The sequence below is a fragment of the Pogona vitticeps genome, chromosome 3 (genome assembly GCF_051106095.1).
Source record: "Pogona vitticeps strain Pit_001003342236 chromosome 3, PviZW2.1, whole genome shotgun sequence".
Classification (NCBI taxonomy): Eukaryota; Metazoa; Chordata; class Lepidosauria; order Squamata; family Agamidae; genus Pogona; species Pogona vitticeps.
The window spans coordinates 166964898-166983624 of record NC_135785.1 but is presented as its reverse complement, the minus strand read 5'-3'; the positions used below and the strand labels follow the sequence as shown (position 1 = coordinate 166983624).

Below are 18727 nucleotides of genomic sequence, written 5' to 3'. Positions count from 1 at the left end.
TTCTCCACACCTCTAGAAGCAGGGGAAGAGTGTGGAAGTCCCCCCCCCCAAAAAAATCCATTCATTAGATCAGGTACAGAGGGCAGCATGGCTGTGTGGACAGGTATGGCAGTGTTCTGGAGTTTATCATAAACAAGGTCCTATTTGGGAGGAGGTGGCCTTTGGACTTCTATCTGCAAAGACTTTGCCATCCTGAGCATCAGGTCAGAAAAGGACCTGATGCCCTCCGATGGAGAGGGAGTGATAGTAACATCAACATCAGAGTCCTGAGATGATGCTAGGAAGGGTGGTGATTCTTCAGAAAAGATGTTGTCCTCTGAATCCAGTGGCTTTTGCGTGTCAACATGTTGTTTTACATAGATTTCACCTTTGGTTTTGATAGGATGTTGGCTTCTGGATTCAAGAAAGCACCACAGGTAGGTGACTCAGTGAATTTCTCCTCAGCCTTTTAGCTTTTCTGTGCAGAATTGTGTGCTGGCTCTGAAAAGCAAACAATGCTGTTATGTTGATTTCAGAACCAATCTTTGAAAATCTTGTGATGGTGATGCCAAGTTCTGAGATTGAAGTGTTTTTGGTGTAGATGCATTAGAGTTGGAAGAAAGAGTGATCCTTATGCACCTTCTTAGCACTTTTGCCATCAACAGTGCTTGAGATATATGTTGATGCATAGAGACTCACCACTGAGAAATTCTTGGAGTTGAAGGGTGGTCTGTTTAGCTTTCTCCAAATTGGTTGCCATTGACCTTAGTTGTCAATGACGAAGCATTTTTGGAGTCATTACCTTTGGTCTTTCTTACTCTACAGATGTTTGTCCACATCGAAGTCTGATGTAGCACTGATATCGGCCTTCCTTAAGATTTATGATGTCAATTTCGATGTCAAAGCTTTCGACCTTGTCCATATATTAGAGGGTTGCTCAGAATTGGACCTGGATGAGGACTTTGATGCCAAGGGGTACATTTCTGCAGTCATATAGTATTGAGAGAAGGTACCGTAGGGTGGGTAGAAATTCTCCTGTTAGCATGTGCCCAAATGGAGACAGAGTGGGCAGTTTTGGCTGAGGGCCTGACACTGGTGACTGTTGCTTCTCCGAATCTAATGATGACTGCGAGTGGGTTGTGGCCATTTGTTTACTGTCTCGGTGTCTCCTGGAATGTTTTTTCCTTAATCTTCAGAGTCTGTTGAGATACACGCTCACCATCTGACAATTGAGTCAAATGGCTCCATGCTGGTGAGTGTGTCAGAAGTGGAGAGATGCTCGGAGAAAAATGTGGAGCATTGTCTTCCTTTGAGAAGTTGGGGGGAGCACACCACTACCAATGAAGGCTGTTTTCCTTGTTCATATGTGGTTTTCAGTTTCTTTGGTTGTAGTTTGTCCCTTTGAAATTAAAGGCATTTGGTTCCAGAGTGGATGGTGTTGAGATCATGGGGCAGTGGCTGTTACAATGTTCTACTGCCTACAGTAGAACGTTGGCAGTCTCCATGAGCACTGATTTTGAGGGAGTCTTACAGGCTGTAGACTGCTTGGACTGACCCCTTCCAAAGGAATAATTTGAGTCTGAAGTGCCTGTTCTTTATGGTGACTTTTGTAAAAAAAAAATATATATATATTTTTAAGAGCCACAAATTTGGCAGGACTGTGTTTTGTGTCCCTCTCCCAAATAACAGAGGCGCTTGGAGTGCCTGTCAATTAGAGCAGTGGTTCCCAACCTTGGGTCTCCAGATGTTCTTGGACTAAAACTCTCAGAAGCCTTCACCAGTAGCTGTGCTGGCCAGGATTTTGGGGAGTTGCAATCCAAGAAGATATGGGAACCTAAGATTAGGAACCATTGAGTTGGAAGAATTTTATTTTTGCAGGTGTTGCACTTTTTAAGCAGGGCTTTAGATGCAAAAAAAAAAAGGTGGAAACAAAACAATCAGTCTCCCTCTATTGCTTTTAAATTACATGACAAAACCTGATTTTTTTAAAAGGTTAAAAACAAACAACAGGACTAAAAGGGAAAGACTATTATATGAATATGGTAAGTAGGATCCAGTATTTAAATACTGGTGCTGCTTCAGCAGTGGTTAGAATGGAACTGGGAATTAACCACTGGATAGAGACTGTTAGGGTAGTGCTAAACACTTTCTAGGAAATTTCCAAGGACATCCACAGAACCACCTATTTGTGCAAATCATAGAGACTACAAAGAAAAAATATTATGTTTCAAGTTTTATATCATTCTTAAAATATGTGTGGTATAAAAACCCAAGGAACTAATTTCTAGTAGAAAGGCTCATGGTGACTTTCCACCTTTTACACTCTTTTGTAAGTATAAGCTCTATATTTCTTTTTGTATTTCAAAAATAAAGGCTAATGTAATTAAAGCAGTTTAACTAGCAGTTGATAGAAATATACTGGAGATAGAAAAAAGTCAAATCCATACAGGGGCTAGGAATCTGAGATTTCCTTTAACTAAATTATGATAGTTAAAATATAAAGGTTTGTATATTTCACATTTGCTTCAACTGAGATTTTGAAATGTAACAGGAAATAGAAGGAAAAATGAATAAATCAACAGCAATTGACAGTAATCCAGAGACTTTAATTTGCCATAGTCAAAATAGTACAAGGGAGTTTAATTTGTGTAATTAAACAAGTTACTAATTTATGCAAAGAATATTAATTGAGATATTACTATATTAAATAGCAAATAAATGTCAACCCCTGCTCCCTTTGGTTTCTTTTAAACATAGACCATTTTGCAAATCATCTAAAAGCAGAAGTTACACAGTTTATACAGCTGTCTTTCTCCAAATTTCTGTAAACTTCCATATAAACAATATGAAATAAGATGTACTGTCAATATCGGACATGACAAAAACCATGGAACTATCCAGTCCTTCCCTGCGTGCACATGTGAGAGGGAAACCACTGTGAAAAGAACCTTCTTTCATGTACCTGGTTCTGCAAATATCTAGAAAAGGAGTGAATTGTCACCCATGTTCTTGTAACATGCTAATAAAGCACTTGAAAACAGTTTTGAACGTTCTAAGGTCATGAGACAGTTATTAGTCTCTGTGCAACTCTTATGAGTAAAACTAGATTAGCCTATAGTTTCACATGAAAGTTTATGAACAATGTCTGCAAGTATGAAAATGGTTATCTAATCAATTGTCATGGGGTTGAGAAGACCAAACAAGCAAACAAAAACAAACAAACAAACAAAAAACTAATTAATATACTGAAAAAATTAGAAAGTCTGACTATAAACTTTTTAATGTAGTCATCCTCTTGGCACTTGAATTACCTAAATAGGGATAAAGTTTAGAAAGATGTAAAATTTTAAAAAATGAAAACAAGTATTGGAAATTGTTGTGCATAGTTGAAATTCATTATACATGGAGACTTCTGTTTGTTCTCAATTGAAAAAAGCTGATTGAACGGAATTTTAAAGAGGAACTATATAATCCTTGAAGCTAAATAAATGCAGCCTAAAGAATCTCTAGAATGTACAATCAAACACACACAATCACCCAAACTTCTCTGGACCAAAGAATTGCATCATCAAGGGCTATTATCATTCGCTCCAACTTCAAAATAAAGTTTGAACAGAATTCCCGAAAAAATCAAGAAGCCGATCTGAAAATAAATGTGTCTTTGAATACCACCACATAAACTAGGCAAGGATGTTTCAAGTTCCAACATTATGTGCAACTGATTAACATTCCCAGATCTGGTCAAAATAAAGTTTGAGAACAAGTCAGATATTCACTGTTGGAAGCTAGTGTCCTTTTGTTTTATAAAAACAGTTTCTTCTTTATCATGCAACATAGTGGTATTGATTAGGGTTATCTTTGTCTCGCTCCATATATTCTCTGTCAATGAGAGATTCAATCCGCTTTTTCAAATCTCCAGGCTGTAAAAAGAGAGTATGTTTCCCATTGTGTTACCACTTCAAGGAAAAAGGAAACAGAATACAATACTCATAAATCAAATATCTGAAAAGGATACCATAACTGTTTTGTCATTATACAGACTTCAGCATAGAACATTACTGTTCTATATGACATTATTGGTTTTCTTTGAAAAGGAGGGAAAAATAATATTTTACTCACCTTTACTGGAAATTTTAACTGATTATATAACTCTGAAACCAGAAGATTATGACCAAGTGTTTTCCTCATCTTCATTATTCGAACAATAGCAGCATCAATCTGATATTGTCTGTCTTGAAAGACTCTCTCAGTTGTGCTGACTTGTTCCTCAACCTAAACAGAAAGAACACATGATTTGCAGTTTTTGTCTCTGTTTCTTGTATATCCATATGTGTGTACACCTCCCCCACAACATTCCTTGCCTTTAGTTAGTTGTGATACATGGAGAATATGAAGAGGACTAACACATATATAACAATAAATATAGTTTATCAAGTTGATTCGAGTTTATGGCAGTCCTTCCAAAGGTCTTTTAGGTATGAGATACTTGGAGGTGGTTTATCAGCCAGTCCTCTGGTAGTGCTCTGGAACTGTGCAGCTTGCTCAGTTATGATGACAATATGTTTGAAAGTTCTGTAAATACATATTTCATGTTTGCATACAAGCATAGCAATGTAACTTGCCAATTCACATTTTAAGAATGATTCAAGTTTCAGTTATACTTTACTCATCTTACAAGGAAAATATTTCTACTACCACATACAAAGGATCCAACTTCTTTTATAACGTGACTTATTCATGCATTAAATGAAATGACTGTTGTTTGATTCATAAAAACCAATAAATATTTATTGACATACAGTTAGTACTAAGGACAGTTACAAGAATGGATTACAAGGTACTGTATACATGCCAAACCCTCCTAGAGGAAGAATAAGAACATGCAGTGCACGAAAACAGATACCTCTGAGGGTTGCATCAAACACAAAGAAATCAGTTCACATGCAAGCGAATTTAGCTGTTGTAAAGAAATGGGTTGGGGGGGGGGTTGAGGCTGAACCCGGACAAGACGGAGGTCTTGAGTGTGGGTGGTCCCTCCATCGGCGGTCTGGGTGACTCCCTTTCTTTTGGGGGAAAGACCCTCACCGCAAAGAGTGAGGCTCGCAGCTTGGGGATACATCTGGACCCGGCACTTACCATGGAAACCCAGATGGCGTCCATGGCCCGTTCCGCCTATTTCCATCTATGGTGGATTGCCCAGCTGTGACCATATCTTGATGGGGGCGCCCTCACTACTCTTGTCCATGCGCTCATAATCTCGAGACTAGGCCATTGTAATGCACTCTACGTGGGGCTGCCTTTAAGATTGATGCGGAAACTTCAAATGGTGTAAAATGCAGCAGCCAGGCTTCTGAGTGGTGTGAGAAAATATCAGCATATCTCCCCCACCCTGGCTGCTTTGCACTGGTTGCCCATTCGTCTCCGCATTGATTTCAAAGTGCTAATGATGACGTATAAAGCCCTAAACGGTTTGGGACCTCGATACTTGGCAGATGATCTTCTCCCACCCAGGTCTGCCCAAATCACTCGACAAAGCCAGCAGGGACGGCTGAGGGGCCTAACACCGAGAGAGGCTCGCAAGGAAAGAACAAGAAACCGGGCCTTCTTGGCAGTGGCCCCTTGGCTATGGAATAGCATCCCTATGGAATTCCTTCTGGCTCCCTTGCTGGGCGTTTTTAAAAGCCATTTAAAAACCTGGCTCTTTAGGCAGGCCTTCCCTCCAATCAATTAACTCTTTTTCTGTTTCTTTAATTTTCCCCATCTTGGTAATGTATATAGAAATAATTTGTAGGATTTTATTATGTATGTCTATTTTTATCTTTTATCTATGTAAGCCATCCCGAGTAGACTTTGTCTAGGGGGGCGGGTTATAAGTCTAATGAAAGTTAAAAAGTAAGTAAAAATGTATTTTCTTGATTTGGAATAAAAGAAGTCCTGTCTTTTATTTTTTATTATAACAAAGGCACACCCATGCTACCTTATAACAGTAAGTTGAAATGTGACTACATAGCAGGAGAAATGTGAATGGATGTGTTGTGAAGTTGCACCCAGGAAGCTGGGTTTCCCTGGGTTACTTCATTTTGGCCAACCACATATAAGTCAGCAAAGAGAGGAGAGGAAACTGGCATTGGCCTTCTTTGCAGCTTGTTAGTTTTGCTCTGGCTGTCCAGATTTGCAGGAAACATGGTTAAAGCAGAGCTACCTTAACAAGCAGATTGCTGTTAATCACTGCAGATGGAGACAGCAGCCACAAAATTAAAAGACGCCTGCTTCTTGGGAGGAAAGCGATGAAAAACCTTGACAGCATCTTAAAAAGCAGAGATATCACCTTGCCAACAAAAGTCCGAATAGTCAAAGCTATGGTTTTCCCTGTAGTGATGTATGGAAGTGAGAGCTGGACCATAAAGAAAGCTGACCGCCGTAGAATTGATGCCTTTGAATTGTGGTGCTGGAGGAGACTCTTGAGAGTCCCCTGGACTGCAAAGAGAACAAACCTATCAATTCTAAAGGAAATCAACCCCGAGTGCTCACTGGAAGGACAGATCCTGAAGCTGAGGCTCCAATACTTTGGCCATCTCATGAGAAGAGAGGACTCCCTGGAAAAGACCTTGATGTTGGGAAAATGTGAAGGCAAGAGGAGAAGGGGACGACCGAGGACGAGATGGTTGGACAGTGTCATCGAGGCAACCAACATGAATCTGACACAACTCCGGGAAGCAGTGGAAGATAGAAGGGCCTGGCGTGCTCTGGTCCATGGGGTCACGAAGAGTTGGGCACGACTAAACCACTAAACGACGACGATCTTAACAAGCCAGAGGCAAGGCTGACTGATAAGTTCCTCTGCTTTCTTTGCCAATTCCTTGGGGTTTTCCCCTTTTTGTCTCCAGTGGGCTCTAGCACTTGGGCAGCAAGATTTTAAAAAGAAAGAAAAAAGAAAAGAAGTGGAACAGGAAAACAAGAAGACCCAGATTACCGGTGGGTGGGGGGTGGAGAAGATTCATACAGCAGCCAGTTTCCCTGCCTTTCTCACAATTGCTGTATACAGCTGGAAAGGTTTCAAATATGAGAGTTCTCCATATCAGCTCAAGCGGCACTGAACTGATGTGAATGCATTTGATTCCAAAAATGTAGAAGCCCCAGAGGTAAAGGAGAAAACTATGGATGGTGGGAGTGCTGGGATATTTCTCATTGTCTTGTACATCAGATCCACATCAGAAAATAATGTGGATCTGACTATTCCAATCCTGGAGCATTTCCTGCATTATCTGTCAAATTACTCACCCCCTTAATGAAGAGAACAGCACCATTTTGCAATGTAGTTAACGTTTAACCTACTTTTATCATTATGTAGATAAAGAAAACTATCATATACTTCAGATATTGGCTTGTGATTTGCCTCATTGTTATGGGTGTTAACGATGATATGAGTTAGGCAAAAATCTTTCAGCATTCAGATTATTTAAAAAAACCCTAAAACAACTATTTTTGTTAGTCCTGTAGAATAAAAATAAAGCATTATTAAGAATGAATAATTTTTTATTAATTAAGTTTTTAATTAGAGAAAGGCATGGACCACTGCACAGCTGTTCTGTGGGCACCCACATTCCTGAAGAAAGGAATGGTAAGCTGAGAATACTCTGAAAACCCTGAAAAGGGTCACCATCGGTCAGAACAGACTTGATGATACACAGTTACTGTACTGTATGGAAACCACCATTATACATGGAACATATTTAAGAGATGTCAGTATTTTAGTACATACCGTTTCCTTCATTTGGATTTGATTGATCTTTATTCTGAACAACTTATGCTTGAAATCAGCATTAAAGATTAATTTGTCTCCATCTTCTACATCTTTGCCTCTTGGAATTTTATTCAACACTCTTGCTTTACCACAAGCTAGTGACTGCAAGGTTCTTTTCAATTCATTTTCCTCTGTAAAACAAGAGTGAATAACAAAAACACAGTGGTAATATATTTATAATTGTCATACACTGAGAACTCAGAACACAAACCGGAAGCAGTATTTTATAACTACAGAATACATGCTGGATAGACAACCTCAGGGGGACGTTCTAGTTTAGTCCAGAGCAAGGTTTCCTCTGAGGTGCAACACTGCCCACCTCCATGCACTGACAGAGATCATTTTCAGCCTCTTTGGTTCTGGTCACAATGGAACCTCACGTGGGGGAAAGGAGGCATGTGTGTGAGAGGCAGAGGCCCACCAAACGGGGCTGAAAACTAGAGGGAACAGTGGTCCAGAGTATGCCATTCATTTAACTGGGTAAGGTACTGAGGCCTATCCTGAAGCAATAAATTAGAAATTGTTATTATTTACCTTCTTTCTCATGATGCTATGTTTCCACCTTTTAAGGCCAGAAGACTCAGAAACATACACAAAGCAACCAATACAGAATTTTGCTGCATTACTCCTCTTAGTCAAACCCAGCAGTGCTACTATGAACACTTGAGCCTCACAGCCCCACATTTCCTTTGTTTTATAGATCAAGTTAGAAGAAAGAGTAAGGGAGAATGAACTAACATCATCATAAGCTAGTGCTTTATTGCTCTAATGGAACACATTCAGATCAGAGTGTCATCAAGGCTACCAACATGAATTTGGCCAGACTCTGGGAGGCAGTGGAGGAAGGGGGGGGGGCTGGCATGCTCTGGTCCATGGGGTCACGAAGAGTCGGACACGACTTAACGACTAAACAACAAAATTCATACCTATACCAGTAGCCATTTTTATTTCTTCAAAATTAAATTCATCTCCTTCGTTGAACATCAGAAGCACAAGTGTTTGGAAAAGTGATACCTGAAACTCCTTCTTCCCCTAAAATGGAAAAATCACACCATACATGCAATGAATGCAGAGATACAAACACATTTGTTTGACTTCAAAAATCTTGTTCTCCCTAGCGCTGTACCAAACACAAAATATGCCAAAATAATCTGGCCCATACCAGATGCCTAGTATGTGTATCTAGTCAGCTAGATAGAATAAACAAGTTTTGAGAGTATACTGTATTACAGCATATTACATCTATATAAAATGCTACAGAAAAGAACAACAACATTAGACTTGAAGTAATGTGATGAAGTCCTTATTAAGACCTCCTACCCAACTTTGCTTTTATCTCCACAACTCCCATCCCTTATTCTTTTGTCTCCTGATTTTTATATTGTAAGCTTCAGGAGAAGAACCAACTTCTCCTAGGATTATGAGACTTCTTTGTGTCAAGTCAGACCATTGACCGATCTAGCCTAGTATTGTCAATCCTGACTGGTAATGGCTTTCCAAAATCTCAGACAAGATTTTTTCTAGCTGTGCCTGGAGATAGGGAGTGAGTACAGGACCTTCTGCATACAGAGCACATGCTTTGCCACTGAGATACAGTAAACTGCACTGTAAGCTTCTTGATGAGGCTTTTTACCTGGACAGCAGGATGAACATTATTAATAATACAAAGTTAAGAATCAAACTGAAAACAGTTCTACCTCCTTCAGATTCTGTTTTTTTGGGATCCATATTACCATATCAGAGACAAAAAGTCATCATAAGATTTTCTTACGTAGTGATAGCTTTGCTTTTCAGAATTTAGGTCATATGTTCTTATGAAAAGTAATCCTACAAAAAAACCAAGTGACCACATCCTGAAACCACATTAAAAATAAGCTGTTTTGAAGATAAGCATAGAATGCAGGTTACATATTCCAAATCCAGTCTGGTGATCAGGCTCTATTACCCACAATGGGAAGGATAGATAATGTAATTATGCATCTAGTGGTAGGAATATAAATTAGGAAAAAAGCTGTTTTCCATCCTGATGACCTCTTCCAAACATCATTTATAGAACTTCACTGGTGGGAGAGGGTATCCTCCTAAAGCTACAGACTCAAGAGTTCTCTTACTTATGCACAAAAAAAGGAAGACTTGCATAAAACACATGTTTATATTAAAAACATTCACTTTCCCAAAAATAATTTGTGAGAAGGTTCATGTGTTGCTACCCCACACACCCTTTAGGGCCCTGATACAAGCACCCTTCAGTCTTTTGCTTGCTTCAAACTTCCAACGTTTATTAACAATTGCCAAATGATGGCATTTTCAGCATTTTCTTTTTTTAACTTCTGTTGTCCCTCCAACGGGGAGAGGAAAAGGTTCTATGAACTTCCCCCCAACTTGCCTATCTCTACATCATTTTCCAATCATGGGACTTCTCATTTCAACTCCAGTTCTTGTATGTATTCTGTTGGCAACAACATCTGCAGCAGTGACACCAGATCCTTCTCCCACCACTCTTCACCTCCCTTTGTCTTTTGGTCCCTCTGGGGTCTCTGTCCAGACTGGGGAAGGGAATTTAATCGCCTCTCCGGTTCTTTGCTGCTTTCATGCCTCTGAATCTGAACTTGTTCTCATCACTTCCTTTCTCGTCTTTATATGTACGATGGCTTCTTAGAGATCATCTCAAACCTCTCTTCCTCTCAGCCTCCTCTCCATCTCTCCCATTTTCCAGTCCACTGATTTTTTAGTTCTGTCTACTCCCACCCCTCGGGTAGTACCCTGTTTCCCCTAAAATAAGACCTAACCTGAAAATAAGCCCTAGTATAATTTTTCAGGATGCTCGTAATATAAGTCCTACTCCAAAAATAAGCCCTAGTTAAGTGAAACCCCGCCCTCCACCATTGTGCATGACATGACTGCATTTGAATAAATGTAGATATTTGTACGGGGGGGGGGAACTTCCCCTGAAAACAAGCCCTAATGTGGGTTTTTTGGAGCAAAAATTAATATGTCTTATTTTCGGGGAGACAGGGTATATGCTCTGGCTCCTTTTCACTTTCTGTCCATCCAATTTCTTCTCCCTCTTTTTTCCTGTCCCTCCTTTATATACCTCCCTCGCCTTCTCCTCTTTCCCCTCCTTCTCCTCTCTGTCTTTTCCCACCCTTTTTTTCAAGCCCACACTTTCAGTTCCTTCTTTTACTCCTTTCTTTTCTCCTTCCTCCTGATTCTGATGGGCAGTTATCTCGGCAACCCTCCTGTTTCCAGGGAAGAGAGGATCGCACATGGGTGGAGATGGTCCCCACCCACCCTCTTCCTCACAGAATTATTCAAATGTGATAAAATGTGATAAAATAAGCTTTTGTTCATGCAATTAAATGCAATCGTACAATATATTAATGACTACAGTACAATATATTAATGACAGCTTTTTAAAATACCAGTAGATAAGTACAGGACTGTGTTATAGCAGTGCAAAATGGAGATGCTAAATCAAAATCCCAAAGCAACTCACCAGAGAGTTAGTTATAGCAGATAGTCCTTCTATCACTACCAGAATTTATTTAGATACAGCCTTCAATTTAACTCAGGGATTGTCTCCTGATAATAGGGGAGGGCAGAAGTGGCATTGCTGAGAGTTGACACCAGCATAAACAGCTTAAAACAGAGAAAATATTCTTAGTTTCCCTTACCCGCGGAGAGCAAAATTCTATTCATAGTACACCTGGACCTCCATTTGTATGCATAATACCTGACTAGAATGTACAGTATATACATAAAATGCTAATTGACTTGTTCTCAAATAAATCAGAACAAACTATATTATTGGGATTTATATGCACTGGATTTTATATCTGTACGTATGTCCCATTCAAGGATTCTATGATCCACAGATTTCCTTCTAGCTTTGCGGTTCTAAGATGATGATGATGATGATATCACCAAGGGATTAAAAAAACATAAAGAGGACTACCATTTTGAAACAGATCATTCTCGAAGACCCTGATAGCAGATTTTTGCTTCAATAGCAATGCTCAACTCAAAACCTACAGGATAATGTATCTGAATTGCCAAACAGTCTTATTGAATGTTTCTGATACTTACCCCAAAGCTGTGTTTTTCAAGGCTTCAAAACACATGGTCTCTTTGAGCTCAATTTGATATCACCCCATGTATGACAATGTGTAATAGACAGTGAGTGTTGAAACAGCTGACTGACAACTTTTTTGTTTCTCCAGGGACTCATCTGTATAGTTACAAAAGTACTGTAGCCTATTTCTCAGATCAGATTAAAAGTTTGTTCTAACTATGTACAGTAACTTGTCAAATATTCAAGAAGGAAGCCAAATCAATAATGTACATACTAAAAGAAATTCCAAAACAGCAGATATTAAACATACCTCTTTAAACTCTGCTTTAAGGACAGCGTGTCCTAAACTAGTTTGCCACTGAAGTTTTCGACCACTGTGTTTTCCAAGATAAAACGTTTTAAATATTTCTTGCAGCTTAACCATCTGCAATAATGTAAGAAAAGAAGAAGAAAATCACCACGGGCAAAGACACACAGACATAGCAGCGTAAGATTTCATCCAGTTTCTCAACATTTTAACTACATTTGGAATGTAAAGAGGCTATCAGTTAAGTAACAGTAACATTTCACTTGCAAAAATGGAATTTGACTTCAAGAGGGAAGAAAGCAAAGCATATTATGAAAACAGTAGAAGGCTAATCTGTTCCACTTGTACTATTTACTTTGTTTATTTTATTATTTCAATACAAGAGTTGGGTAGACTTCAGTGGCTGAGATTCTGTTTGTCATAGAATTGGAAGAGACCATGTAGGCCACTGAGCCCAACCCCCCACCCCGGCCATGTGGGAACACCCATCAAAGTACTCCAAAGAGATGGCCATCCAGCCTCTGCTTAAAAACCTCTAAAGAAGGTGACTCCACCACCCTTCGAGGCAGCCTATTCCACTGCCAGACAGCTCTGACTGTCAGGAAGTTCTTCCTATTGTTCAGATGGAATCTCTTTTCCTGTAGTTTGAAACCATTGTTGCAGGCCCCATAGGTTTCATTGGGAACCTATGGGGCCTGCAGGATGGAGAAGTTTTTAGTTTCCTAAAATCACTGCTGCCACTGAAATCCTGGTGGGTGGGGTGGGCTGGGATCAGAAATGTTTTAATGTCCAGAAAATCATTGTGTCTGATGCCACCATCAGCCTTACACAGTGTGGCTCCTATTTTCTCTTTAAAATCTCCAGTGAATTTAAGAATATTGAAGAGGCTCATTTCATCAAAACATGGCCATTTTATGATCCAGGAAAATACACAAACTATCCTTGAGGATGTGTGCATTTCTGTACTATATTTTTTTTTACTTTTCTGCCCAATAACTGGAGTAAGTCTGCATAGTGTATTGCCAGAATGTAGCATATGTGGACATGAGTCATGGAGTGGACTGTATTTTTATATGATCCCCTATAGGAAGAAGTTTTGTATCAGGAAGGTTAAACTTTCTTCCTGATGTAACAGTTTTCAACATGCAGGGGTGGGTGTATGTTCAAACATGCAATCTCTCCACTTATAGTTTGAAGTTACATAGTCCTGAAAAAAATTGCCACATGTGTTCTTTGCACTACTGAGTCATCCCTGTGTAGTGGTATCAAATGGCATCTTTTGAAGGCATATGCTTAATTAGGAGTCAAAAGTGCTTGTTCCTTAGTAGCATATGCTAATAAAAGCTGACAATATTATCTAAAGAAGGTACGTGCCAATAGGGGGACTAACAGATCTTCTTAAAGGCTTACCTCTGGAGGTAAAAGGACATCCATAGGTGTATATGTTGGCCAGTATCCCATAGTAAGTATATTTACTGTTAAGTCTATATTGCCGGGGTCACTTTGATTCTGCACATACTAGGAGAAATAAAGTGAAATTAAAGCATTTGAAATCATGCTAATACAGTGTTAAAAGAATTCATCTACATTATTTTCTATGGAGAGAGAGAGAGAGAGAGTTTCCACTTCTGCATCTAAGGCAGTGGTTCTTAACCTTTGTTACTCGGATATTTTTGAACTGCAACTCCCAGAAACCCCAGCCAGCACATTTGGTGGTGAAGGCTTCTGGGAGTTGCAGTCCAAAACTCCTCAGTAACCCAAGGTTAAGAACCAGTGATCTAAGGCATGTGGCACCATGGCTATACCAGAACTTTCCAGGAATGGACACAGCTGGCATACTTGCTTTAACTGTGCAAATGCACTCTTAGCAACCGCCAAAACCTGGGCATTCAGGCTCACAGACAAATCCAGGAGCAGCCCCAAACTGTGCACCTGTGTTTTCAGAGGGAGTGTGACCCCATCCAGCACAGGCTGCATCCCTATTCCTTGCTCTACTTTCAGACTGACCAGGAGCACCTCTGTCTTGCCTGGATTAATTTTCAGTTTATTCACTCTCATCCAGTCCACTACTGACACCAGACACTGACACAAAACCAAATCAGCTTCCTTGGATTTAGATGGCAAAGAGATACAGAGCTGAGTGTCATCCACTGTTAATCAGCCCCCTGCTTCTGGAAAGGCCCTGAGTGAAACCTCACCAGATAATGATCTGTCCCTGACTACAGAACTGCAGAGTTCCTCACAGCCAGACCACCAAAATTTATCCCAGTATAGAAAAACAAGTCTAAGGTGTGCCCTGCACCATGGGTGGGTTCAGATACCATTGGGGACAAAGCCGTAGTCATCATGGAGAACAGGAAGTCCTCAGCCATTCCTGACAAAGCTGGCTCAGCATGAATGCTCATAGAATCATTAAAAAGTAAAGTTGGAAGGGGCCTATAAGGCCATCAAGTCCAACCCCCTGCTCAATGCAGGAACACTGAGGTCTCCCAGTAGAACAAGCCAAGGGGATTCCACCACAATCCCCAAGACCAGCTCAGTTCGCTCAGGAATGGAGAGTATTGAGCAGCAAGGTGGGTGGTACACCAGCAGAATCCCTATTCTGTCCTGGGCTCCCACTTTCAGAAACATAAATTCAAACCCAGAAAACTGGGGATGTGGTATAATTAGATGTTGCTTGAAGAAATGTTGTCTCCATCTGTTCATAACTTACTATCAAAGATGTAATGATGGGTCTAACATGAACAGGTTATAATTGCAGGAGAGATGTATCAGTAGCCCTTAGCAATGACTGTGACATGCAACATGACTTCAGGCAATCTAGAAGAGGAGCCTTGAGTGCTCTTTGGATTTCCTGACTGATAGTGGTGAAGATCAGCAGTGGAGAAGAGAAAAAGGATCCTCCTCACAGCCCATTTTACCCATTCTATAGCTCTAGAGGGCTATGAATGCCAACTAAATTATTTTATAGCTGCATAAAATAGTTGTTCAGTACAAATAGTTGCTAATATGCAAAATAACACAATATAAAATGACTGAAATCCTGTTGGTGTAACTGTGCTTGCAGAAGGGTGATGTAATCAGCAGAGACAATTAAGGATTACATGGCAGCCCTGAAAGCCTAAGAAAAGACATAGAAAAATCATTCTTGCTGGTGATGTCATCAGATTTCTGTAGGCATAGTTATGCCAACTGGATTTCAGCCAATAAATGGAGCTTAAGCAAATCAATTTCATCTCTTCCCCTGCCCCCCCTTACACCACTATACATTTTCATCTCCATCAGATTTAATTGGTAGGCTCACAAGAACTGATAGCTTTACAACCCCAGCTGCTGTAAATTTATCCTACCAACTTGCTTTGAGCACACAAATTCTTGACAGACTGTTGAGTGAGGGGGATGTTTTCTAAATTGCATGTTCTTTTAATTAACACATTTATAGACCTGGGGATACATCCACTTTTATGTCCTAACTAAAGTAGACGTACTGAATCAAAGGGACTGATGGAAATCTCACTACATCACTGCAACTTGTATGGTTTTACCACATGTGCTGATTTATTCATTTCACTCATATTCATTCCATGAGTCCACTCCAGTCCAGATTAACAACCAGATTAACCCTTACTCATACGATGGCATTCCCTAATTGCATAAAAGCCACTACCTTATTTTCCAGTGACCTTGTTTGGCTTCCGAACTGATAGGCACTCAATCATTTGAGTTTACCATTGGAAGGATTGCCCTTATGCAGAAGTGGAATGCTTCTGAATTGAGGTTGCTGAGGAGCAGAACAATATCAAAAGGAAGCTGCTACTTCATCCCTCTTTTATGGCTGGCCACTGTTGGAAACAGGATGTTATACTAATTGGTTCTGACTCACCAGAATTCTTGCATTATGTACGACTGTGCTTTGAAAGAAGTTCATGAAATGAGGCATTTTAGGTGATCAACAGAGCTATGTCCAAAATGAAGATGAAACAAGGATTCAAATAAATGCTAACAAGTTAAAATACTGGTATAATACATCCTTGGTTGCATCTCCATTTCCTTGGACTATAGAAGTCAACAGCTCCACAGTCCTGCATTTTGCCCTGACTAAACTGTGTTTTATTAGATGTCCATGAACACTATCCATTTAGTGCAGAAAAGAAAATGTAGCCTGGCACACAACAAGACTTTGCAGGTCAGGTGATATCTAAGCTGCTGAAAATCCATTGTACTGTGCAACTGAAGTTAAATTTAAAACCCTACCTGTTTGAATTGGACCATGATATCTTTAGAAAGTTCCATATCCTTAAACATCCCTTCCAATTTACTGGTGAAAGCAGCACCACATTCTAGTATAGGAACAAGGTCAGAAAGATGTCATGTATGCAATGACTTGTGAATATTTAGAGATTTCATGAAGACACCACACATTTCAGAAGCATTAAAAATACTTTTTAAAAACACACAGGCACATTTATTTACAACAGGTGGGCAGCTTGCAAAGTATCCATGGGGTGCCCTATCACATGTTTGACATACCCCAGGAATTCCAAGGGCCATAATTACCTTTTTCCTCTAAAGTAAAAGAAAACTATAAAGGTACTTCTTAAACCGAAAAAGAAGAGGCTATTTGGGGCCTTTTAAAGATACTCTCCCCAACAGTGCCTTAAAAATAGTTGAGCACTGGAGTTGTACTTGTCCAAGATTTAGATCAACTGGGGGGGGGGCAAATGGGAGCCCAGAGGATCCACCAGAGGGAGGGCTTGGCAGGCTGCATGTAACTTGTGAGTTGCTTAATTCCCACTATTAGTCTAGAGCAGAGGTCATCAACCCCTGGTCCGTGGCCTGGTGCCGGTCTGGGTTGTGGAGACAGACCTTCCTCCCCGCACTCTCCTCCCCAGAGCTGCTTTGCACACGTGCCATCGCTGTTGTGAACGCTCCCCCACCCCTTCACCCATGCGCCTGAGCGCCTGCATGAAGGGGTGGGTGGGCGCACGGGTGGGCATGCAGGCGTTCCTGCGCATGCGCAAAGGGGTGGGGGAGCGCTCACATGTGACTCACTGGTCTAGTCACAGATTTACAATTAAAGCAACAATACTTGCAAATACTTACCATGCTTAAGCTTAGATAACATAGACTTCTCAGCATCTACTGATGCACTTTTTCCAACCAAAAGTCTTTTGGCCAAATCTTTTTTATAAAAAGCTTCAAATACATCTTTGCCTGCACAGAGAATATTAATAACAGTGAATGGGGGAAAGCATGTCAAAGTACACACAATGAAGTTGAGGATTATTCATAAGACACAAAGAAATGAAAAAAAAAAACTACACAGACTGCATTTTCCTCAAACTGCTCAGTTTCTCCTGTTTTATACAGAAGATCAAATATTCCCCCCCCCCAAAATTCTTTTCTCAGCCTTGTGCAAATCTTCGATTAATGCCCATGTAAGTGTTCTTTTGAAATACATTCATAGGTTGCCTTTTGTATTGTCTTTTTTTCACTTTGTCCTTCATTTTATTTATGACATTTTAATTTGCACTTTAACTTTGATGTTGTATTATGTTGTTATTTTATGGTTTTGTTACTCTTGTAAACTGCCCAGAGTGGCCCTGGCTGTCAAATGGACAGTATATCGATCAAACAAAGGTAAAAGTAAAGGTTCCCCTTGACAATTTTTGTCCAGTCGTCTTCGACTCTAGGGGCCGGTGTTCATCCCTGTTTCCAAGCCATAGAGCCAGCGTTTTGTCCGAAGACAATCTTCCGTAGTCACATGACTTAGACACGGAACGCTGTTACCTTCCCACCAAAGTGGTCCCTATTTATCTACTCGCATTTGCATGCTTTCGAACCGCTAGGTTGGCAGGAAATGGGACAAGCAACAGGAGCTGACTCCATCACATGGATTCGATCTTACAGCTGAAGATCTACAGACCTTACAGGACAGAGGCTTCTGTGGTTTAACCCGCAGCGTCACCACGTCCCTTCCAAAAAAACAAACAAATAAATTTTGCCTGATTTGAGTTAATTCAAATCCACCCTGCTCAGAAAGGCTGACTCATTTCATGCAAACTTCCAACATACATATAACTTAGTGGTCTGTACTACCAAGCCTCTTTTGCTGACAGCATTTCAGTTAACATTTTATTAAAGTAGAAAAGTATGGCATGTTTCGCAAAAATGTTTAAACAAAGCATTCTTACCATGAATAAATCTAAAGATTATCATGATTTTGTCAAGGATCCTTTCCAGTTCTTCATCTGTTGCTTCCTTATTTCCAGCTCTTAGCTTTGAATCCACATGCTTTGCTAAAAATAGTTGACAGTACAAAACTTAAAAATAATCACTTGGTTTCCATATATTAAAGTAGTTATTTTGGAACTATATTAAGTATTTACAAAAGCTAAAAGAAAACATTTTATGCCAACAATATAAAAGCTAAAAGAACAATTGAAAGAAAAGAAAGAGAAAAAAACAGAAGGAAAGATACTACACGGAGAAATTAAAAATCACTTTAAAAATCAGTACAGGTAAGCTGCTTACCTGCATGACAGTCATGCCATGCAGTCTGTGC

General features: G+C 40.0%; 1 protein-coding gene and 1 long non-coding RNA gene across 5 annotated transcripts in view; one reads left to right on the top strand and one right to left on the bottom strand.

The window, feature by feature from the left end:
* LOC144588494 (uncharacterized) overlaps positions 1 to 18727 on the top strand; it is a 394222-nt gene that overhangs the window by 292341 nt on the left and 83154 nt on the right. The window lies entirely within an intron of this gene.
* Positions 2565 to 18727, bottom strand: part of CUL4A (cullin 4A) — a 45583-nt gene continuing 29420 nt past the window's right edge. For 2 of the 4 annotated variants that reach the window (XR_013544085.1, XM_078391447.1), the window contains exons 12-20: positions 18357 to 18461; positions 17266 to 17376; positions 16417 to 16502; positions 13573 to 13680; positions 12166 to 12279; positions 8710 to 8815; positions 7742 to 7914; positions 4099 to 4251; positions 2565 to 3899 (exon numbers count right to left, since the gene is read on the bottom strand). Coding sequence is in view for 1 of the 4 variants with exons in the window: in XM_078391447.1 (XP_078247573.1) it covers positions 3804 to 3899; positions 4099 to 4251; positions 7742 to 7914; positions 8710 to 8815; positions 12166 to 12279; positions 13573 to 13680; positions 16417 to 16502; positions 17266 to 17376; positions 18357 to 18461 (1052 nt within the window). In the remaining 3 variants the exon portion in view is untranslated. Of the gene's footprint in view, positions 3900 to 4098; positions 4252 to 7741; positions 7915 to 8709; positions 8816 to 11279; positions 11423 to 12165; positions 12280 to 13572; positions 13681 to 16416; positions 16503 to 17265; positions 17377 to 18356; positions 18462 to 18727 lie in introns of all 4 variants that reach the window. The other 2 variants (XR_013544084.1, XR_013544086.1) reach the window with 2 other exon arrangements.